This window comes from Electrophorus electricus, chromosome 22, assembly GCF_041902795.1.
Source record: "Electrophorus electricus isolate QZ-2024a chromosome 22, ASM4190279v1, whole genome shotgun sequence".
Taxonomy (NCBI): domain Eukaryota; kingdom Metazoa; phylum Chordata; class Actinopteri; order Gymnotiformes; family Gymnotidae; genus Electrophorus; species Electrophorus electricus.
Genome location: NC_137518.1, coordinates 11,570,477 through 11,594,855, shown reverse-complemented (window position 1 = coordinate 11,594,855; position 24,379 = coordinate 11,570,477). Strand labels below are relative to the sequence as shown.

General features: G+C 46.1%; 2 protein-coding genes and 1 non-coding gene across 6 annotated transcripts; 2 read left to right on the top strand and 1 right to left on the bottom strand.

Annotated features, from left to right (window-relative positions):
• The first annotated feature begins 123 nt into the window (after nt 1-123).
• Nucleotides 124-13,875, top strand: mapkapk3 (MAPK activated protein kinase 3). Of its 3 annotated transcripts, none has more exons than XM_027032547.3 (10): nt 124-812; nt 7,175-7,314; nt 9,051-9,115; nt 9,816-9,895; nt 10,125-10,281; nt 10,820-10,895; nt 11,538-11,662; nt 12,084-12,169; nt 12,410-12,487; nt 12,813-13,875. In XM_027032547.3, exons 1-10 carry the CDS (start codon nt 558-560, stop codon nt 12,963-12,965), a joined length of 1,215 nt encoding a protein of 404 aa, XP_026888348.1. In that variant the 5' UTR covers nt 124-557; the 3' UTR covers nt 12,966-13,875. The 3 variants fall into 3 exon arrangements, with proteins under 3 accessions (XP_026888348.1, XP_026888347.1, XP_026888349.1); XM_027032546.3 differs by having other exon boundaries at nt 125-812; nt 12,407-12,487; XM_027032548.3 differs by having other exon boundaries at nt 126-812; nt 10,125-10,251; nt 12,407-12,487.
• Nucleotides 13,876-14,884: 1,009 nt separating this feature from the next.
• On the top strand, nt 14,885-14,956 carry trnae-cuc (transfer RNA glutamic acid (anticodon CUC)). The gene has a single exon. It is a non-coding gene; the product is annotated as a tRNA-Glu (tRNA).
• An 884-nt stretch (nt 14,957-15,840) lies between these two features.
• Nucleotides 15,841-23,290, bottom strand: stimate (STIM activating enhance). Of its 2 annotated transcripts, none has more exons than XM_081705747.1 (8): nt 22,093-23,290; nt 20,495-20,543; nt 19,285-19,380; nt 19,135-19,169; nt 18,236-18,348; nt 18,002-18,079; nt 17,170-17,319; nt 15,841-16,893 (listed from the first exon to the last, which is right to left on the bottom strand). In XM_081705747.1, exons 1-8 carry the CDS (start codon nt 22,280-22,282, stop codon nt 16,777-16,779), a joined length of 828 nt encoding a protein of 275 aa, XP_081561873.1. In that variant the 5' UTR covers nt 22,283-23,290; the 3' UTR covers nt 15,841-16,776. The 2 variants fall into 2 exon arrangements, with proteins under 2 accessions (XP_081561873.1, XP_026888343.2); XM_027032542.3 differs by having other exon boundaries at nt 19,048-19,169; nt 22,093-23,288.
• Nucleotides 23,291-24,379: the final 1,089 nt, after the last annotated feature.

The following is a 24,379-nucleotide window of genomic DNA, read 5'->3' as shown; positions in this document are numbered from 1 at the left end:
ATCGAGAGCATGTTGGACACACACACACACACACACAAACGGTTCTTTTCAGTGCTCCGCGTTTTGGGAGGCACTGTGTCTTTAAGAGACGCGTGTCTGTGGAACTTCTGGGGAGTACCGCCGCTGACGCAGGGTCCAGTGATCGCTTGAGAGCGAGCGAAAGGGAAGGACGTTGGAAAAAGATGACATTGACGGGAAATACACATAGCTGTCTAGTTTCTTTAAAAAAATTCCGTGACTTTGTCAGTGAAGTTTTGTAAGTGATTAGTAAAGACAGACCTAAAAATCACATTGCGCTTAATTTTAATTAAAGTATTTTTTCGGTAGGGGGATGTTCATTCAGTGCGAACTTTGAGGATATACTGTCATTGCGTCTAGAGAGCGTGGGCGGGGAAACTGAACATAATAGTTTTGTCAGTTTAACTGTGCAGTGTTTTTTTTGTGGTTAATTTGGGAAAGTTGACATAAATCACCACTCAGATAGTAACCGGACTTATTTGCGCACTTTGGCGCGTCCTGTCCCCACGCTGAAGTTCGAGCTGAGTATAAGGCGGAATATGCTCCACAATGGCACGACCGAGGAGGAGAAACAGGAGGCGCAAAAGCAGACCGGCGAAAGCCACGCGTCCACGGCGGACACCGGCACCGGCGGCGCCGCGCACTCTCCCGGGCCAGCCTTTCCCAAACTAGACCTAAAACGCAACGCGGTGACGGACGACTACAAGATCTCCAGCCAGGTGCTGGGGTTGGGAATCAACGGCAAAGTCTTGGAATGTTTCGACAAGAAGACGGGAGAGAAGTGCGCGCTGAAGGTAAACTTCAGAAAGTTGCTCACTCGCGACGAACGTTAACTCCAGCAAGAGTGACTGCTAGGAGATATGACTTGTTGAATGTCTTTTTATTTCATGCACTATAAATGGAAGACCTTTGACCAACAGAACCTGAGCGCTTTGCCATATATCTGCCCTTTGGCCATTAATTACGCCTGCCCCTTGGGTTTTGGAATCTGTTGATTCATTTAGCTTATAGAGAGATTTTTGTGAAATACCGAAGCTGGAACTGATTCAGTGGCGCTGCGTGTAGCATTGCTGTATGTCTTTCCCTCTGTCCGTGAGAGAGGTTTTAGGAAGGACGCAGCGGACGAGAGTCACCGAGACGGGGTCAACCATAGCCGGCCCCTGTAGTTCCAAAATTATCATTTAGGCACAAAATGACCTTTTTGTTGAGAAGATGTGGACGATTTATTTAATATATCGTGTGTCGTGCAGTATCTCTTATTTGGCGTTATATGATATATTGTTTATCTCAAGAAGCATGACAGCATATGCGTGCGTGCGTGCGCGCAAGAGAGAGGTGTCAGTAACGTGGTTCCCTGTCGGGTTCCTGGAAGGCCTGAGCAGTATTACTGGGTCATCGGACCCCGTTAGACCCTTCCGCGGCTCTGCGATGGAGCGCGCAGCTTGCAGATTACGCAGTGGAAACATGTCACCACTATCGCGAGGCCGCACATAGCACGATTTACCGACCATCCGTATCCCAGCAACCCAGAACACAGAGGAGTCGCGAGACAGAACGGCGTTCAGGGTGCGGGGGGGGGGGGGGGGGGGGTTGCATAAACAGTAGACTAAAATAAAAAACAGTAAAATCTGGTTTTTAACTCTCATTTGCCATTATCGCTGTGCCTTTTGTGTATAAAAGTAAACTAGTCATGATTGTGTTATTTGTGGGTAAGGTTGGTATGATGGTTAAAGACCATCAGGTATAAAGACTTACAGGTATAATTAAGTATTTAGAGAGATGTTTACAGATAGGCCCCAGGCCAGAGATTAGGTGTTTTTACTTTAGGTTATTACTTTGTCCTCAAAAAATAAATGTGTGTGTGGGTGGGTGTGTAAGACAGAAAGCTGGACAACAGAAAATATCTGAAACAGAAAGGGACATGAGTGTAAAAAAGTTTTAGAAAGGGGAAGAGAACAGCACCTGGTAAGATGGCATTAACTGAGAATACAACCCTGAAACACATCATGATCTTTGTGAAGGGTGCCCACTGTACCAGTCAACATGTTCATGACTTTAATTAGCCCATAACTCCCCAGATGTAGAGACACACTGAGCCCAGTCTACTCCTGATAATGGATCCTGAACCAAACGGTAGACTGAGGGGAGGCCACCTCTTCTTTTCTTCTTACTACTGATCTGAGACCTGTTTGGTCGGCTGTAGTGTTTGGGGGGGATTTATGTATGGATAGCCTGATTATGCAAGCTGTATTATAGCTCAGATAAACAAAGGCACAGTTCTGGACTCAGAGGGACGTGGGACTCAGTCTGTTCCTCCATACCTTCTGCAGTAAATCTGATTGGCTCCTCTCCAAGTGGAATTGTAACTCAATCAGATACCATGTTGGAATTCTGGACAGTTTCTGCTTTTAATGTAAGGGAGTAACATAACGTAACGTAGCATAGCGTAATGTCATGTAATGTCATGTAACGTAAGAGATCCTGATTCGAGAAGTGTGACTACAGGGCCCAGTCATGTGACTACAGGGCCCAGTCACACCTACTTAATGCAGTGCTGTAAAGCTCTGGAATCAAACCAGGTGAACCACACCTTCCTCTGGCCTTAGTGACAATGAATGTTCATGTTTTACTGTTCTCATCCCTTCACGCTCACCTTTGACCTTTACCTTCTCAGGTTACTGTCTCATTTGTAGCCAATATTTCAAGCGGCTAAATTCTTTCCAGTGTTTAAATTCAGGTGCTTCAGAATCTGTCATTGAATCTGTCATCGTTGTAACAGGAGACTTTCACAGTCGTAAATGTAAGTGGTTTGTCTTCTAATGGGTGATGTTGAGTACGTCAGGCTTTGGTACGGTCACCATGTCCTGAAGGATTGTGGTGCTGTACTTGATTTCCAGGTGACTGGATCATCTTGACATGTTGACAGCTTCCCACTACAGGACCAAGAGAGTGTATTTTCAGATGCAGCGGTTATTTTCCCCAGTAAATGCGATATATCTGTTGCTACACCATCCTCCCCAACTCCATGCGCTTTTTGCCATTCTAATGTAGCTTGGTGCACTTGGCATTTTTTGCTTCCATATCAAACACTACGGAGTCGCGAACATTGTTTAACTTCATAGCTCATTGTTTGGTTTACCTGTCTTTAGGTTGCGTGTAATCATCAAATCCAAGCGCGGTTGCCACGAAACTCGGATGAACCTGCTTGTTATCTTCACTGTGTCTTGTGTATATATTCTCATACAGCTGCTGTCCTTTATTACTCAACTTCCTCCGGACGTTATTAGTCCCACCGCAGGCAGTCCTGGACACACTGTAAACCTCGCCAGTATTCTCATTACGTCGGCTACAGCACAGGGGGCGAACTGTGATGGAGGAAGGGAAGCGTGAACCTGCCGAGTCTGCCTGAGAGAATCCACCCTTTTAATCAAATGTGATTACTTAGATTATGATTTGTCTGTTTACTAGAGTTGACTGTTTGCCAGCACGTTGAAGCTGATGTAGGTGTGTGTGGGCTGAAACCAGCCTCTGACGTCTACAGCCCTCTAATTCTGTTTAGCAGAGCTTTTATTTTGAATAAACCATTATGCACCAGTGTTGTTTACATTTATACGTTAACATACTTATGCCTCAGTTTATCATCTCTCGCTCTCTGTGTATCTATGTCTTCCTGTCCATGCCGTTGTGTAGTTATACACAACCTCATCGCTTACCTCGTAACACAACCCCAGCAGTTACCTCGTAACACACCCCCTGCAGTTACCTCGTAACAAAAAGCACTATGAACATGTTCCATTTTATAGCCTATTTCAAAAGCACAAAGCTGTAAACAGCACCGTTCACCATTTGTGTGCTTTTGACCAATCACATTTATCAGTGGCGAGCATGTTGAGTGCCCTGACCAATCACAGATGTTTTGTTTGAGTGTTCTTTGAGCTGTGTGCCAAAGGAGGGTCGATTACAGCCAATTACAGTTACAATTACAGTGGCCCCTGCAGTAGGAGCTCAGTGACTTGTTTTGAAACATTTCATCTTAGTTGCAATCATTCAGAATTTCAGTCCAGAATAATGATCTGTTCTTTGTTCTCCTGTCATGAATAAACATCGTGTCTCAGCACAAACAGGAGAACCCAGCTGAGGTTGCTTGTGCTTGTTGATATGCAAGATGCTGTCACTCTCTCCCCCCCTCATCGTCTGGTTTTTCCTTCCTTCCTGGAAACCCAGATCCAACTCTGGCATCTTTGGTTCCCTCTTCACAGGGTTCTAGTAGCTTCAGTGCATGTCTTTCCCTCTGTGGTGAGGTGGAGAACACTCACTGAGCAGAACTGAAACTAGGGTATGTGGGTACAGGCCTAGCACTAGCCAGAGCTCTTCGGTCTTCAGAAGTGTTTGGGATGAAAGTTCAGGTACAGGGATCTGGTCCTGGATCAGCTAGTAGCAGCCAGCGTGGAAAATCCAGCATGAACTCTGACCATGTGGACAGCAGGACTCTGGAGCTGAGATCAGAAACTCACGAACATCCACCAGAGTGGGGCTATGGATTAGAGCACAGTTTGTGAGGTGTATGTGTGCGTGCGCGAGTGTGTGTGTGAGCGCGCGCGAGTGAGCGTGTGTGAGCGTGTGTGTGTGTGTGTGTGTGTGTGTGTATGTGTGTGACCTGAATGTATTCTATTAATTAGAATTAAAGTGTAATTAGAAGCCTGTAACATATTTTGTCTCCCTGTCATTTGGAAATGCGTGCTTGTCATCTGGGAGAGAAACCGTAAGGGCAGGAATGGTTCAATACACACCAGTAGTTTCAGTGTCGGTGATTCTAAATGTAAATATACTTACAGATGATTTAATGTCATTATTAGGAATTTAGGAAAATGTTCATATTGCACTAACACCACAATTCCACATAGAGACTTGTGCATTATGGTAAAGACCTACTATAAATGTCAGTAAGTTGTTCAACTTTGTGGTCGGAAGCACATGTAAGTACACTCACACTTTATTGTCCACTACAGCGTGTGTCCATATTTCATTATGGATGTGTACAACATTCAGACACCGACATCTTTGTATGGATTATGTATCAGATCTGGGTTTACCAGTCAGACGTAATCATAGTAATAATGTGATTGCTGCTTTTCCACCAAGAGACTGAATGGTTGAGTGAAATAAAAGATGTTTGTTTGTAGTAGTAGATCCCCCCCCCCCCCCCCCCACACACACACACAAACATACACACACACACAGGTGTGATCTTGTCTGATTCTTTTAACAGGTTGCACATGTAAGTGTGTAAAAGAGAGTGTTACATAAAGTTTCTTCTGCATAAAAAGTTCCTCTTTTCTCTGCACATTATGGTTTGTGTGCAGTGTTTTGTTTGTGGTTCCTCACTAAACACGCTGAGAATTACAAACAAATCCCTCACAAGGTCTCCGCCGGGTGGCTGTGTGTGTCAGTCTCTGTATAGCAGGAGCAGAGGGAAGACTTCAGGCTCCGATTACACAAACCACAACACAAACCCAAATGCTGAGAAAGATCTGGACGTCCTTGTGTAACACACACACACACAGTAGTTCATAGTTTCCAATCAACAGAAAGAGGTTAGGTAAGTGGGCGGAGGTCAGACTGTGTTGCCTCCACTCCTTCACACACACACTGCTCTCATCCTTGACGGGTTTAAAATGCAGCTCAGTGTGTTCGTCAGTTCTTTGTTTTTTGCCTGGAAGTGGCTGATAACCATGAGCATAATGAGCATAATGAGTCTGCACTGCGCCTCCCTGATGGACATGAACGCGTCTGTGGGTCGATGGTAGCAAACGCCTGCCAACTCTCCAACCTTTCTGTTGTAAATCAGACGTGAACTAGTTGTGTTTCTGGCTTTCTTTCTTTTCTCTCTCTTTAACAAGTACAGGCACACACACACACACACACACACACACACACACACACACACACACACACTCTCTCTCACACTGAGGTGTGTGGTGTTGGTCACCCAGAAGGAGACAGATGACTCTCTGCTCCTAAAATACTCTCTGATGGAAGACGTGTGCAGTGCCTATTCCAGTCCAGCATGTGTCTGCTACCCTCGTCTCTCTCTGTCTCTCTCTGTCTCAGTGAGCTCAGCTGTGGTGGGGACACTAAGCACTAACCCGAGTGGTTCTAAATCATTATATTTCTCCTCCCGTGATCTTATTTATATTCTTACTTCTTATTTCGTTACATTTATTAGATCACTTGGCAGTTTTGTCCTTCTTTGCCCTCTCAGTAGTTTAGGGGCGAGAGGCCAGATGGGAAGTTTGTGTATTGCTTGAAGAAAGTACGTGTGATTAGGAATGTTCCCTGACCACTCCAGTGAGCCTGAACAATTCAGTCAAATTTATACAGTTTTAGCTTCAATTTGAGTCTTTCGTACACTAATTATTGCTATTAGACCTTTTTGTGTAAATACACCAAAACCAATAATTACATTAAGAAGCCATGTGAAAAGTAAATATAATTACTGCCAACCACTGACCACTAACCACTAACCACTGACCACTAACCACTGATCACTAACCACTAACCACTGACCACTAACCACTGATCACTAACCACTGACCACTAATCACTGATCATTAACCACTGACCACTAACCACTGATCACTAACCACTGACCACTAACCACTGACCACTAACCACTGACCACTAACCACTGATCACTAACCACTAACCACTGACCACTAACCACTGACCACTAACCACTAACCACTGACCACTAACCACTGATCACTAACCACTGACCACTAACCACTGATCACTAACCACTGACCACTAACCACTGATCACTAACCACTGACCACTAATCACTATTAACCATGAGCAGAATTTGATTATATTCCAGCTGCATGGACTTTGACTTTAAACAGCAGTTTAAAACCCAGTTTTGTATTGATTTCCTATAGCTACATATTTTTTATTTCCTGTACGTTTACTCCCTCGGCGTATCCTTACACAGCCTGGTTACCTGATCAATTAATGGCCCAAAAGTCGAAACAGCTCAACTCTCTTTTCTAACGATCATCTCCTGAACCTCCCAAATCCCCCCGGACAGAGAGGTTGGAGTCGTGGCGTGTTAACGGGGTTTCACGTTCCCTGTGTGTCTGTGCTTCTTCTCACTCAGATCCTGTATGACCACCCAAAGTCTCGGCGGGAGTTGGAGCTCCACAGTCGTGTGTCTGGCGGGCCGTACATCGTACGCATCCTCAACCTCTACGAGAACATGCACCATGGCAAAAAATGTCTGCTCATCATCATGGAATGGTGAGAACCCTTCCCAGCATGCATCACTCAGGCTACTGTAATGCATGCCTCAGGTCAGCCGGGCACGATGTCAGTAAATGAGTGTAGCCTCATCCTTAACTACATGTTCAGGGTTTTTTCCTCATGTACGTGAAAAGAGCTTTAACAGATTCTGGATTAACGCCTCGGTGCATCTGGGGTTGAGCAGATCAGTAAACACACCAAGGCTCCCAGATGCAGTCATCCTTCTCTCAGTTTGACAGTGGCACTGAATGGAAAACAGAGGGACTGCGCATGTGAGTGACCATGTTCTGCCTGTGAGCCGGCTAAGAAACCAGTATTACAAACATCCCCTTTGCAAACACCCCATTACAAAAACTGAGTAAGTTACGGTTTGCTTCCAGCCAAGCTGCACCAGTCCTCTGTTTGTGGAGGCCCATTTTGCAGGGTTAGGGTTAGGGTTAGGGTTCGGGTTCGGGTTAGGGAGTTACCCACGGCATTACACAGGTCAGTGTCGTCGTCCCCCCCCCCCCCCCCCCCCCCGCTCATGGAAGATTTGGAAGTTCATAAATGAGTCGAGGCTGCAGGCCAGTAAAGTCCTTCTTAGCAACGATGTGAGACATTTCACTTGTTCCCACACAGTTGAGGTTTCATTAGCATACTTTACTGATGTAAGCAGCACAACACATTTGACCTGTTATTTTAAAATATGAGCATTAAATGTCATTGGATTATATTGATGGCTAGATAGCTAACTAATAACAGTTTACAGTAATTACATTAGTATACAATAATAACAGTTTACAGTGAAAATACATTTATCTGATGCTTTTATCCAAAGTGACTTACAATTCTGATTGAGTATAACTTGAGAAATTGAGGGTTAAAGGCCTTGCTCAGGGGTCCACAACAAGGGCAACTTTGAGTGGTGGGGCTTGAACCAGCAACCTTCCAATTACAAGTTAAGTAACTTAACCACTGAGCTACCACTGCCCCTGTTAGTGTATAATAATATGAGTGTACAATAATAACAGTTTACAATAACATTATGTACAATAACAGTTTACAACGAAAACATTAGTGTACAATAATAACATTAGTGTACAAAAATAACAGTTTACAATAATAACATTAGTGTACAATAATAACAGTTTACAATAATAACATTAGTGTACAAAAATAACAGTTTACAATAATACATAGGACACTGCTATTGGGTTCTAAGTGTGTGAAATCACATGGACGTGTCTGTGCAGTTTTAGAGTTTTAGAGTTTATAAGACATGTAATTCCCTTAACCAATGGAAATCAGCTCCCTATGACTTTCTATTGTAGTCACTCAAATTCACACACCACTGTGTCCCGAAGCTGCTCTGTGTGTGTGTGTGTGTGTGTGTGTGTGTGTGTGTGTGTGTGTGTGTGTGTGTGTGTGTGTGTGTGTGTGTGTGTGTGTGTGTGTGAGATGAGGGGAAGTAGAGCTAAGGAGGTTGTGAAACTGTGTGTGTATGTGGTTTAATCTCTCTGTGTTTCTCTTTCACTGCCTTATCAGCAATTGTGTGTGTGTGTGTGTTCGTGTGCATAACATAGAGTGACTCAAGATGCCAAAGACAAATGTTGAAAGGTTTTTCTCTCTCTCCCTCCTTCTCTCTCTCTCTCACTAAGTTAATGTGTTTCCCTCGGACTCTTTCATACTGAAATAGGAAGTGAGATTAAATGTCGGTTTCATTTTGTGTGTGTGTGTGTCTGGGTGTGTTTTAGTATGGAAGGGGGAGAACTCTTTAGTAGGATTCAAGCCAGAGGAGACCAGGCCTTTACTGAAAGAGGTTTGTTTGTATCTTTGTTTATTTTCCCAGAATCCACCACACACACACACACACACACACACACACACACACACACACACACACACACACACACACACACACACACACACACACACACACACACACACAAACAGAGAGAGTGGGAAACCGCAATCAGCCCCAGAAAGACGCCTTCCTCTAAGTTCAGTCCAGCCAACAAAAACAGTCTGGGTATTGTTGACTGTTGACTGTAACTGGGTTGGAACTGGTGTGATACATTGGAACTGGTGTGATATGTCGGAACTGGTGTGATACATCTGAACACTCAACTGCACTTCCTGTAGTCTTGAAAATACATGTTAATCATAGTTTCATAAAATTCCATAACCAAACCCACCTCTGGTGTTGTGTGTTTTTGTCTTTTTTTGTGTGTGTGTGTTTTGTGTGGTTTATGTGGTTTGTCTGTTTTTTTGTTTTTTGTGTTTGTGTGTGGTTTATGTGGTTTTGTCTGTTGTGTGTTTTTGTGTTTTTTGGTTTGTGTGTTTTTGTCTGTTTTTGTGTTTTTTGTGTGTGGTTTATGTGGTTTTGTATGTTTTTGTGTGGTTTATGTGTTTTGTGTGTGTTTTTGTGTATTGTGTTGTTTTTGTGCATTTTTGTGTTTTTTGTGTGTTTTTGTGTGTGTTTTATGTGGTTTGTATGTTTTTGGTGTGTTTTTGTGTAGAGGGCTCTGAGATCATGCGAGACATCGGCACGGCCATTCAGTACCTGCACAATATGAACATTGCTCACAGAGACATCAAGGTAATAGTGGTGTGTGTGTGTGTGTGTGTGTGTGTGTGTGTGTGTGTGTGTGTGTGTGTGTGTGTGTGTGTGTGTGTGTGTAAACCGAAAAAAAAATAATGCTGTGACTCCTAATTCACTTGGAGAAGTTGTCAAACACTTTGACCAGCTAATTTAAGCGGTCTTAAAGACTCTCCTGCAGTCTCACTTTAATCACTGATAAACAGTCTGAACTGTTCCTTCCCTCCAGCCAGAGAACCTGCTCTACACCTCTAAAGATTCCAACGCCATCCTCAAACTGACAGACTTTGGTTTTGCCAAAGAAACGTCATTGCACAACCCGCTGCAGACACCATGCTACACTCCGTACTACGTGGGTACGTGGACCCGCTGTTCTGAGGTCAGCTGTACGTCCACACGTTTGACCCTTACACTGCAGTTTGATTTGCATTATTTTAATCACATGTTTGTTAACAAACAAGTGAATAATATAATGGAAGTGAAACTCTCAAGATGGACGAGAGGAGCTTGTAAAACCCTGGCTTGGTGTGTTTTGCTGACATTGCATTTCTGTCTCTCTGTTGGCTTCAATATCTCTTTCCTTCTCCCTCCCTGTCTCTCTCTCTCTCTGTCTCTCTTCCTCTCTCTCCCTATGGCTCTCCCTCCCTGTCTCTCTCTCTCTCTGTCTCTCTTCCTCTCTCTCCCTGTGGCTCTCCCTCCCTGTCTCTCTCTCTCTGTCTCTTTTCCTCTCTCTCCCTGTGGCTCTCCCTCCCTGTCTCTCTCTCTCTGTCTCTTTTCCTCTCTCTCCCTGTGGCTCTCCCTCCCTGTCTCTCTCTCTCTCTGTCTCTCTTCCTCTCTCTCCCTATGGCTCTCCCTCCCTGTCTCTCTCTCTCTCTGTCTCTCTTCCTCTCTCTCCCTGTGGCTCTCCCTCCCTGTCTCTCTCAGCCCCTGAGGTTCTGGGCCCTGAAAAATATGACAAGTCATGTGACATGTGGTCACTGGGTGTGATCATGTACATCCTGTAAGTATGAGCCCTGATTACTCGTGTACTCTTAGCAGAGTGATTTACTCTTAGTCAACCCTCTAGACACTAGAGCTGTTTGCTATTGTAATTAAGGTATTGTTCTTTTTATGTGGTATTCTATGTTCTAATTACAGAAAAAAACTCTGTATGGAAAAATTAACTGTATGTAGGTGTGTTTTACACTGGGCAGTTCGAACCCTTGCCTTACAGTGTTTAGACCCCAGTGATGTTTAGATCCCTGTGGTTTAGATCTCTGTGGTGTTTTAGCACCAGTGGTGTTTAGATCCATGTGATGTTTAGATCCCAGTGCAGTGGTGTTTTAGCATAAGTGGTGTTTAGATTCCAGTGGTGTTTTAACACCATTGGTGTTTAGATCCCGGTGGTGTTTAGATCTCTGTGGTGTTTTAGCACCAGTGGTGTTTAGATCCCAGTGGTGTTTAGATCTCTGTGGTGTTTTAGCACCAGTGGTGTTTAGATCCCAGTGGTGTTTTAGCACCAGTGGTGTTTAGATCCCAGTGGTGTTTAGATCCCAGAACAGCGTCTCCTTAAATATCAGCATGATTCCCCTTTTAAGGTAAAGCAGTCCACACAGCTGAGTGTTTGTTGTTTTTGTTTGTTTGTTGTTATTTGTTTGTGCAGGTTGTGTGGCTTCCCACCCTTTTACTCCAATACGGGACAGGCCATCTCCCCCGGCATGAAGCGCCGTATCCGCATGGGCCAGTACGAGTTCCCCAACCCAGAGTGGGCAGACGTATCAGAAGAGGGTGAGCCTATACTTTGTGTGTGCACATGTGCGCACGTGCGTGTTTGTGTGTGTGTGTGTGAGAGAGAGAGAGAGAGAGAGAGAGAGAGAGAGAGAGAGAGAGAGAGAGAGAGAGAGAGAGAGAGAGAGTGCTTGTGAATGTGCATGTGTGTGTGAGTCCTGACAAGGTAAAGTGCTTTTAACAAAATTTATGAACCTCTATATTTAGCTTCATGGTGTGTGTGTGTGTGGGGGGGGGGGGGTTGTTGTTGTAAATAGCTGTCAGCTGTTGTGTCAAAGTGTGAATTTATACCATGTTCATGTTCAGAAACAGACACTTCACTCACTAACACTTCACTCACAAACACTTCACTCGAACACTGCAGTGCTTGTAAAACTGTAAACATGTGAGAAAAACATATTTGGTGTCTCTCCTCCACCAGCCAAACAGCTGATCAACCAGCTGCTTAAGACCGACCCCAGTGAGAGGATGACAATCGCACAGTTCATGAACCACCCCTGGATCAACGTGAGTGTGTGTGTGTGTGTGTGTGTGTGTGTGTGTGTCCGCGTGTGCGCGTGTGTGTTCGCGTGTGTGTGTGCGCGTGTATGTGCGTGCGCACGCGTATGTGCGCGCGTGTGTGTGTGTGTATGTGGGTGTGCGTGCCTACATGAGTATGTGAAGTGGTGAACATCTTTACATGTTGTTCTTTTTTTGTTCAGCTGAGATCTGTGGTTACATTAGTAGATTTTCCTTTTATTTCAGCAGTCAATGGCAGTCCCTCCAACGCCACTGCACACTACGCGGGTCCTCACTGAAGACCGGGAAATGTGGGACGAAGTGAAAGTAAGTGGTAGTCAGCACTGACCCCTGCTGGCCAAACATGGAAATGTACCTCAGCATGAAAACATGATTCTCCATTAATTCACTGAAGGCTTCGATATTTTTAAACAGTATAAATAATAACCACTAATATAATTTATACGTATAAATTTGAATGATTATTACTGCATAAAGTAATGAAATCATTTATTTAAATTTAATTTGGTATAGTTTAATTACAACATCTGTTAGTGAGGGACTCTGTTTGCTGTAGTTCGCACTTACATCCACAAGAGGGAAGCAGAGCTCTTACTTCACTCTCTTTCCCTCATGGACTCGATGTGTCTAGGAGGAGATGACCAGTGCTCTCGCTACCATGCGTGTGGACTATGACCAGGTGAAGATCAAGGACCTGGACACGTCCAGCAACCCCCTGCTCAACAAGAGAAGGCGGAAGGCCGCTGCTGCCAGCGGAAAGAGCGCCGTCTGCAACAGCCAATGACAGATGAGCGAGGGAGTGGACAGCCAATGAGAGATGAGCGAGGGAGTGGACAGCCAATGAGAGATGAGGGAGGGAGTGGACAGCCAATGAGAGATGAGGGAGGGAGTGGACAGCCAATGACAGATGAGCGAGGGAGTGGACAGCCAATGAGAGATGATGGAGGGAGTGGACAGCCAATGACAGATGAGCGAGGGAGTGGACAGCCAATGACAGATGAGCGAGGGAGTGGACAGCCAATGAGAGATGAGGGAGGGAGTGGACAGCCAATGAGAGATGAGGGAGGGTGTGGACAGAGACGCTGCGTCTGAGGAGAGAGCAGACTGGTGGTCATTGAAGGAAGAAGAAATGGTTGAAGAGGAAGAGGAAGAGTGAGTGGGTTGAGCAACAGATGCGTGCATGAGTGGACAATAAAAGTAGAAGGGATGTGTCAGCATGAAAGAAGAAGTGAGCATGAACGTTTGACTGGAGAGAAAATTACTCTGTGAGCACAGAGTCACAGGGGATCCTCCACACACCGTCTCAGCGTAGCCAGAGCGTCACACACATTAGCACTGTATTCCTTTAGGGGGTGGGGGGGGCATTGGTTGGTAGTGGTGGTCTTTTCGCTCTGTCCCTCCACAGAATGTGTCTGCGTTTGTTTACTTCTTTTAATGGAAACACAGACTCTGAAAAAATGTGACATGAATTTTTCCGCACAGTTTAGTTTCGGTGTTCTTCAAAAGTTGTAACATGTTTCTGAATATGATTCATGTTTTATGAATCACAAATAACAAACCAGTGGCTTCACATTTGTTGACACATAATGGTTTTTTAAATACTTTCATGCTCTTGTTCCCAGAAATACTGAAATACAACATTGTTCTAAGTGTGTTGATCTGAATAAAATGTTGAATTCAGATTAGGAGGAAAATGGAATATTTCGCTGTCATTCAAAATATAATCCAGGGAATATCAGAACAAACCATATTCAGACATTCCTTCCTTGGACACTTTGTTGTCATGTCTGTTGTTAATGTTAGGGTATATTAGGGTTAGGTTAAGGGTATGCTAGGGTTAGGTTAGGTTTAGAGTTAGGTTAAGGGTAGGTTAGGGTATGTTAGGGTTAGGTTAAGTTTAGAGTTGGGTTCGGGTTAGGTTAAGGGTAGGTTAGGGTATGTTAGGGTTAGGTTAGGTTTAGAGTTGGGTTAGGTTAAGGGTAGGTTAGGGTATGTTAGGGTTAGGTTAAGTTTAGAGTTGGGTTCGGGTTAGGTTAAGGGTATGTTAGGGTTAGGTTAAGGGTAGGTTAGGGTATGTTAGGGTGAGGTTAGGATTAGGTTAAGGTAAGGGTTAGGTCACGCGGACTATCCGGTAATTTGCCATTAGGATATTTACTGTCCACAGATGCGTCTTTCCCACTTGCACGCCAGGTGGACGAGATTGTGCAATCTCTGGACTATGACAGTAAAATATGAAAACAGATCAACAGCGTAATTCATAATAAATTACGCTGTGCCGGTTGTTGTGAACGTATTAACCTTCGTTTCAGTTTTATGTTCACATATTTCATCGCTAGAGGTGGTCGACTCATGCAGCTGTAAAGAAATCTGGGAATTGTATTTCAAACCGTGTTGCAATTGCACAAAACGTACTCATTCAGCAAAGAAAACGACCACAAAACCAGACAGTCCTTGCACGTGAGAGGGCTGCTCAGTAGTGTCTTAACCACTATTTCACATCACATTAAATGTTCCTCTTAGTCTTCGCTTCACGCTCTGCTGGACATTTCTAGTAGTTAGTGTTTCCCCTGCTGTAATCTGAGATTATACAGGAACACCTAATACATGCAGTGCAATTCTATCCATCCCGACACACCAGCCGGGTAAAGCAGCCGAAGTCGGAAGGGTGCGTGTCTATTTTCTGAGTCCAGGCGCTTTCGGACATCCCTGGTGGTCTAGTGGTCAGGATTCGGCGCTCTCACCGCCGCGGCCCGGGTTCGATTCCCGGTCAGGGAATAAGCTTTGCTTGTATTTTCTGTATTATACGCAACGTGGTTGAGAAGACAATGCGCCATACTCAAACTGTTGATAAAAAAACGAATGCAGTGAATTAGTACTTTAGGTTTTTTATTGGAAAAGCATATATAATGATAATGCAAGTTATTTGTCAGTAATTGAAATTATCTAGTTAAATCGAATACTGAAGCTACCGCTCCGTTTTCTGTTTTGATACCTGCCAACTCTCCCAAAATGACGGAGGTTTCATTTCATCTATTGCCATAGTTCATCAGCGCTGTAAAAATCATCACAGTAATTGTTTTGGTAAATGAGTAGACCGGCCACACGAAGCTACTGTTAGTCCGCCTGTTAGACAACGCCACAGCTTTCTTGCAGGATGCAGCGTCTGCTTCTTACCTCACTTGTTCCAATGTCCTCTGGCCACACAGAGGAAAATAATGTAGAGAAGCTGAGTAGAGCTGGCAGCCCTGTGCTACAGAGAAGGCATGTTGCACACGCTCCCCGTTAAAGTACCATGTGCTTCATCACAGAAAATGCTCGACAGTTCTGAAGTACTGCAACCCTACTTCCAACTGAGCCTTAATATTAAGGAAACATGTAAAACAGGGTTAGGACACAAAAACACAGCTACAGAGCGCCAATAGTTACACGCATAAACGAGAAAAGAGGAACAGAAAGAACCCCAAAAGCCTTTGAGAGGGTTTTCTTCAGTTAAGGGGGCAGTGAATCACCACAGTGATAGAGACTTGTGCAAAAGAGTGAGGAACCCTACCTAGGTTAACACAGACTGACAAAACCCCGCGAATGCAGACAGACACACGAAAGGCTCCCCGCAACCAGGCATACAGCAGTGACACAAAAACACAGATGCACGTGACCACTGAGGCATAAAAAAACAATATTACACAGCTGACAGTTCAGAATACAGCAAGCCACGGAGTTTTCATGACACGAAACAGAAGAGCCTGAAGTACTCAAGTTTAAATGCCTGTTCTTCCCAGCCTTGGTGTTTCAAAACACTGTTTAGTCAAACAGGGAGGGTACAGGTAGCTGAGAAACTGTTCCTATTACACAGCTCTGTTTTTCCTGAGCTCATCCTCTGAACCTCTGCCCTAACGACTGCTATCGCCAAGTCCATGTTCAGCAGTTGTATTATTTGTACATATGATGACAATTCTGACATCAGTGACAAAGGACAATGTAGTAATGAGAACAGAAACAGTGGAAGGTTGGGTGGGTGTGTTGGGTAGGTGGATGTGCTGGGTGTGTTGGGGGGGATATGCTGACATTCTGCTGCTCCCTGTTCCTGTTAAAAGAACATCCAGACTCAGCTGCCATTACAACAGGTTTGCGAGTTATACAGTATGTGACTATAGGGTTAAGCCACACACATGTCCAGTTCCCCAGCACACAGACACACAAACACACACACACACACCTCTATATGATGTCCACTGCTTCTTTCTAAAGGAGGTCCAGAATCTGTCCCTCATCAATCGTATTAAAGCTCACAACGTGCGAGTGTACCAGTACAAACATTTGGAAAGAGGTCATGAGAAAACAGAAAAGAGGCGGAGACGTCTCCATGGTGACATCGTGGGGTTTTTTGCTTTGTGTTTAATCCTACATCACAGTTCATACAGTTCTTGATGAGGATGATGAAGAGCATGTCCACGACGAAGACGAAGTGCTGACTCCAGCATGGAGGGGTGTGGCTGGTCTTGTGCACCGAGCCCCCACGCTGCTCTCTGTGACCAGCAGGGGGTAACAGGGCCGAGTGAGTGAGGTAGACAAGCGAGCCCCTGCGTCTGGTGCCCTCAGACAGGGATGCCCAGACGATGCTTCTTTTTCTTTACAGGCTTGAGGCCTGTGATGCGGCGCGAGTCCTCGTCAGCGTCCGAGTCATCCATTTCGTCATCCGCAGAGAACAGGATCTGGGGGGGGAGGGGGGGGAGGGCACCTTCTGTTATTACACCAGCTGATCATTAAGTTCAAGAAGCAAAAAGTGCTCCCACCGTTAAACTCCCACACCGCTACGCTCCCACACAGATTGTTGATAAACAAAAAGGACACGCAGATCACACTGTGTTTCATTAGACAGGAAAACCTACAACACACCCACACATCGCACTATGTACTGCAGCAAAGCAGTCTTCAAACTTTTCACAAGCTAATGACTGTATGAAGCGAGTCAGAGAGCGAGTGCTCACCTCTGACTCAGATTCATCGTGGGAGAGGGCACGTCTGTAGCGCACTCTGCTGTTCCCACGTGAGCCGTCGGCTGCCTCACGCTCCTCCAGCTTGGCTTTGGTTCGGCTCTTCTTCATCAGGAAGTTATCCACCACCCAGAACATCAGGGCCTGCCACACCCACCCACCCACACACACACAGGTGAGTGGGCTTACACTCCACAGCTCTTCCTCCTCTTGGTCTCTGTGAGCCTCCCTCAGTCCGGTCTTCTGTGCAGGGGCAAGACTTGGACGCCCCAACCAAACCGCCACAGGACAGCAGGGGTAAAAAGCTCTTAACTCAGAATACAAACGTGTCTTATTACAGGTTTGTACTTTGAGTTATTTAACATGTCAAAACAACTAGAGTTAGTAACTATTAAGAGCTAAATTAAGATTTTGGAATTAAAGAATTGGCTGCCAAATTATTGAAAATAAGCCATTTTTAAGGCAATTGACATTTTCTGTTGCATAAAATGTGTTTTTGTTTTGTTAACACTACTCTGGTGTGTAATCAACAAAGACTGTTCACAGCAGCCTTTAGGACCTGTTGATTTCAGCATCGTAACGTCCGTCTGCAGGACTAGCACACAGCGTTCAGGGTGAGACGTGCAGGGCAGTGGAGTCCTGCTGATACGTTACAACAGGCAAACACATACAGAGAGAGTGGGCCACTATCTGACACTGGAGAGCGAGCATTCTGCCACTATCGGAGAGTGGCAAAGCGACGCTGAGACAGGCTGAGAGGGTCCACAGAGAGCAGCAATACGTGTTCCGTCCTTGCGGACCGAACAGACCTGCTACTGTCACTTACGTTTACGAAGAACGGCACGATTAGCATGACGACAGCGAGCTCCAGGTGGGGGTTTGTGATCGGGTTCAGCAGAGCCAGCTACAAGGCGCACGAACCAAAACAGGACAATGGGACTGTCAGGACCATGACATCAGGGACATAACACCGCTTCTGATTTATAAAACCACTAATGCGATGGTGTGAGGAGTCTCGGGAGGAGAAGAGCTCCAGAACCCGACCTCCTCCACTACTGACCTTCTTCCACTGGGGGAGCAGCAGAACCAGGACGATGACGACCTTCTCAAAGATCATGATGAGAATGTAGAGCGCACACTGACCCGCCCAGGACATGCACTGTACAGGCTCTCCTACACACGCGCGCGCACACAAGAAATCACAAATATGCACAAAAAAAAGGACTTTGTTTATATATGTATTACGTCAACAACAGCACCACTAAGCGCAGTAGTGGCTCGGGGGGGGGGGGGGGGGGGGGGGCTGTGTGTGTACACGTACATGTGTCTGTAGCGTCTCAGTAGTTAAGGTACTGAGCACACGCTCAGTGGTTAATGTACTTGATTTGTAATCAGAAGGTTGCCAGTTCCTGTCCCACCACTGCCAGGTTGCCAGTGTTGGGCCCCTGAGCAAGACCCTATCCCTCAATTACTCAAGTTGTGTTCAGTCATAATTGTAAGTCGCTTTGGATAAAAGAATCAGGTACATGCTGTAAATATTAGACATTCTATTAAAAAGAGGTTTTATTTCCTCACTCCATTTGGAACGCAATAATCATAAAACAGTTCGGCTGTAACGGCGCGGAGCTGAGCTGAGCTGGCGAGGTTGGCAATGTGATCCTGATTACGAGCATTCCAGTCTCGGCATTCTCCAGACAGGACATTCCCCCAATACACAGAATTCAACTACATTTCTACCAGAAGTTAATCCAACAACAGACCACCATTACCACCCCAGACACACACCGCCACGGAACGCCAGCCGGGCTACGCCAGGCTGGGATTGTGGACGTATTCCCACGGCCAGGCTGCGCGGGGACAGTGGATCCTTACCGTACTCCCCGAAGCGCAGCGAGTCCCACTGCCGCCACTCCACCACGGCACTGACAGCCCTCACGCCACCATAGATCACCAACATACCCACACTGGCATCCAACAGGAAGTTGATAAGGTATCTGGGGGTCATGACACAGAAGTCACCATCTCAAAACTTTCACACTCAGAGAAGGGCCCTCGGAGAAGGGTCACACGTCAACCCGAGCCACAGACAACAGCGGTGCCAGGACTCACAGTGAACACGGATCCTCTTCTGTAAGGTCCGACAGGTAGACGTTGGCAAAGTGAATGAACAGCATCCCAATGGCCTGTTTGGAGGTGTCCAGAAACCTGGGGGCAAAGTAACGAGGAGGAGGAGACCTGGTTAACACTCACCTGGTCATGGTTATCTGTTACCTAACCAGTAGATGGCGCTACAGAGAGTCTGGAACACAGGTTACGCCAGGAAAGGACACAAAGACAGTTCAGCATAAAAGCAATAGCACACCCAAAAACACCCAATACCTAACCTCAACCCCTAAACCATAACCCCTAAACCCTAACCCCAAGCCTGAACTCTAAAGTCTCTCCCAGCTACATCAGTCATGTGCCTCATGACCTCTACACAGATCAGATGTGATCCCTGGGCTCACTAAATGTGAACTTTGTGGATAGACTGGCACGATGTCTATGGCATTTAACACCAAACTCATTTTTTCACCATTGCTTGAGGGAAGTAAATTATTGGCACGGACACACAGGCAGTTGAACTAAGAAAGAGCGAATAGCTGTTTTAAAGTTTCCAGTAATTTTTTACTCATTATAGTTAATACAATGCAGGTACACAAGATAAACGTTGAAATGCCAATATCAACCTCTACGCTGGGCCGAGCCATCCCACAGCACCGCCTCTACGCTGGGCCGAGCCATCCCACAGCACCGCCTCTACGCTGGGCCGAGCCATCCCACAGCACCGCCTCTACGCTGGGCCGAGCCATCCCACAGCACCGCCTCTACGCTGGGCCGAGCCATCCCACAGCACCGCCTCTACGCTGGGCCGAGCCATCCCACAGCACCGCCTCTACGCTGGGCCGAGCCATCCCACAGCACCGCCTCTACGCTGGGCCGAGCCATCCCACAGCACCGCCTCTACGCTGGGCCGAGCCATCCCACAGCACCGCCTCTACGCTGGGCCGAGCCAACCCACAGCACCGCCTCTACGCTGGGCCGAGCCATCCCACAGCACCGCCTCTACGCTGGGCCGAACCATCCCACTGCACCGCATCTACGCTGGGCCGAGCCATCCTACAGCACCGCCTCTACGCTGGGCCGAGCCATCCTACAGCACCGCCTCTACGCTGGGCCGAGCCATCCTACAGCACCGCCTCTACGCTGGGCCGAGCCATCCTACAGTACCAGAGTGCAGAAGAGTTTCTCAAAGTACATAAAACAGTGGACATGTTACCAGATTCTCCAGGGACGGCGTTCATGTTTTGGTTCTCTGAAGCGTTTCACTGTGGTGGAGAGACAGAAAGAGAAGAATGTGAAAACAAAGTATCAGTACCAGTGACCAGTACAGTAGTGCTGGATTAGTGTTAACCCTACCAGTACAGTAGTGGGCTACACACTGGGTTAGGGCTAATCCTACCAGTACAGTAGTGGGCTACACACTGGGTTAAGGTTAACCCTACCAGTACAGTAGTGGGCTACACACTGGGTTAGGGTTAACCCTACCAGTACAGTAGTGGGCTACACACTGGGTTAGGGCTAATCCTACCAGTACAGTAGTGGGCTACACACTGGGTTAGGGTTAACCCTACCAGTACAATAGTGGGCTACACACTGGGTTAGGGTTAACCCTACCAGTACAGTAGTGGGCTACACACTGGGTTAGGGCTAATCCTACCAGTACAATAGGGTCATTCCATCACTTATGTCTCATCTGTATTACAGTAACCCCAACCACACTCACTGTAAATGACAGCGGCGGTAATACATAAAGCGCCAGCTGTTTCTGACAACAGTCATTTGTTTTTGTGTCACCGCTGAAATTCTGCAGCTTAGCCCTGCTCCAGTTCTCCCCACACAAAAGAGGGTGAGGGGGCACCCAGAACCAGCTCTGAAATCTAAAATGTCTCCTGTAGACTGACAACTTGGTCACTGGCAAAAAAAAATGTATTTGCCAGTTTGCCTCCAGTTCACAACGTCCTGTCCAAGATCTGTGCAACTGCTGGAAACTGCAGCCTGTGGACAGGACAGTTGTTACAGGACATAAGAATACACATCACACAACAGCGAGTGTTGGATGGTTCATACTGTCTCAGGCTGGGTCGGCAAAACATGGCTCGTCTGAGGGCTTACAGGCGCTGCACTTTAAAACAAGCGCCTGGTTCAATCTTTAAACACAACAGAAAGGGCAAGAGGTGTACATGTGGGCTTTACTTCTCTGAAGATAAACAAGTCTTTCCTGCACTACCAACACATGCACTAGGTTAGAGTTACACACACGCACACAGGCTGTTAGATGACCTCTGCCGCCTTTATAGATCAAGGTATCACAGCATACTTCTCAGCACTTCACATGCTACAGACTCGTGTTACTCAAACTTTTACTCAAGTAAGTGATTGTTCTACATTCCAGGCACTCCACAATTCTAATACAATTATGATTCCAATAATGTGAGCATTACACATAGTGCAGCCATAAGTGTGTTATTGACCATGTAGAGGCGGCAAGATCGTGTCCTGTGCTTATATTGGTTTGGGTAATTTGAGGCCCACAGCTTGTGGAAGTGTGCTTGAAATTGTGTTTGGCCTGATTCTTTGGCTGTTAGGAGTGTGAGGCTGGTTAAAGTTTACGTACACACAGACACAGAACAATCTCATTCAAATGATACTTTGTGGTCATGTTAGCTTCCTCCCTTTTGTAGAGAAAACAGACCATTTGGCAGACGTGAGTTTGGGGTCTTATACAAGCTGTCGATTTGGTAATGATCACGATACAAACATGACACATGTGCAGCGTAATCCCGAACCAAAGCACCTTCAAGCAGGTGAACTTACGCATAAGGGTGCTGAAGGCTACCACTGCCAGCAGGCCTTGCAGGAAAATGCCGAATGAGTCCATTAGGTCGCCATTCGCGCAGCCCTTCATCTCGCTGTCCGAGGGCGACGAGTTGGACCGCGCCAGGACCGGCAACACCGGACCCACCTCGGCGATCCGGGCATACAAGCCGAACCCGGTATTCGCCATGTCGATACAATTTAACAGAACGAACCGGGATGTTTTTCAGATATTTCCAAAATAGAGCTCAGGACATCCCTAAAGACGGCAAAGGCCTTTTAACGGCTTGTAGTAGTGCGCACAGATGATAGATAATCGATACGTCTCAGTTACCGGCAGGAGGAATGGCTTTTCCCTTTTGCCGACCCATCCTAACTGGAAGTCGTATCAGAACTTAATGCCAATATCCAGCACTGTCCTACGTCACCATTCAGTTGTTGGACAAGTTAACGTCATGCCTAAGGTCAGTTAGAGGGTCAGGGGTCACCATTACGGTAACGTTAACCTAGGTTGTGTTAGGGTTAGCGCTATAGCACCAGGCAAACGTCCCACACTAGCTAGGGTGCTACGCTAGTTACGACAGACTGCGCCAAAGTGTCATTATTTAACACCACTGGTCAAACTAGAACATTTAATCACAGAGACACAGCCCACTAGGAACTGTGAGGAAACATGAAGCACTCTGACGGCTCGGACAGGGTTGGGGTTAGTTACCCACCACCACTAAATAATGCATGACTGGAATCCCTGATGTTCCCAACATCGTGGCAGCTGTGCGGCTAACGCTGTCCTAGCCTAGCTGCCCAAATCCATCAACACATGCAGCACAACGGTAGCTAACGCACAGAAAACTAAAAGTCAGGCAATTTTACAGGTATAGTTTTACTAACCATCCCAGCTTGCTAAATGCAAATAACATTTCCAGCCCACTGCTAGCCAAGTTAAGCTCCAATTATTGCCTCCTTATAAGAGTAATATCTTTAAAATACCATTACGACAAAACTCTTCTACTGTTTGGGCTACAGATGATCCGCCACGTAAACTTAACAGCACCGACAGATCCAAAAAGGCTCAATCCATAATCATCTGAAAGTAAATGTTAAATTAATGATTTGGTCTGGGATCCCCTTCTCACATTTCGGCTCGTCCAGAGGCGTTTACATCACGTTCTGTCCGTACAACAACTTCCTCCTCCACGCACTACGTCCTGACGTTGATCGATGACGCGTCCAACGTGATGCTGGGGTACGTGGTGTGGTTTTTAGAGGGCAAGCAATGCGATTTTCAAAGCGAAAGCAAAGATCTGGCGATTTCTTTTTTGCTCCATTGCCTAAACTGGGATCAGTCCAAGACTGATTAAAATAGGAAACCCCGGAAGAACTAAAGACAGTAAATTAATTGTTTCGCTGCCGACTCTGAGGTGAAGACTGTGGAGACAGATATTCTACCTCCACCAACCTCTAATAGCCACTTTCCCCCTGTACAGGAACATGAGGTGAGACGTGTGCTCAGAGCAGTAGCTGCCAATCCTGATGGTGTGTGCAGACCAGCTCTCAGAAGACTTCACAAAGATCCTCAGCCTGTCCCACTCCATCACCCCACCCTGCCTGAAGTCTGCCAAAAAAGACCATCAGTCTCAGTAGCCTCGGCGATTACCGTCTGATTGCACTCACTTCAGTCATTAAGGGTTTTAAGAGGCTGGCCCTGCACATCCCACATTCGGCCCTCACCAGTTTGTCTACAGATGATGTCATCACCTCTACTCTACACACTGCACCATCACACCTTGAATACCATGGGAAATACGTGAGGGTACACGTTATAGACTTCAGCTCTACCTTTAACATGGTCATACCAGGCAGACTGGTCACTGACCTGAGAATCTCACAACCCATCTGCCTAGACCACCACCGAAGTAGTCAAGAAGACACAGCGGACTCTATTTCCTGAACAGAGAAGCTGCTGGTATCTTCTACCTCTGCTCCAGAGTGGTGATGTTCTGCATCTCAGTGTGGGGAAGCAACAGCAGACAGAAGCTGTTCAGGGGCTCATCGCCCGGATCACTGGCTGATCACGGCCTCAGTAAAACAGCACACCCACCCAGGACATCACCTGTGTGATCTGCTGCCCACTGGGAGATGTTTCAGATTAAGAACAGCTTCTGGTCAGAAGCCATACACAAACTGAACAGAGCCCTATATCATTCACACACCTAGAACACACTTTTATCTAAATCTAAATCTAAATCTAAAATGAAATAAAACTGGATGAAATTCTTTCCATTTA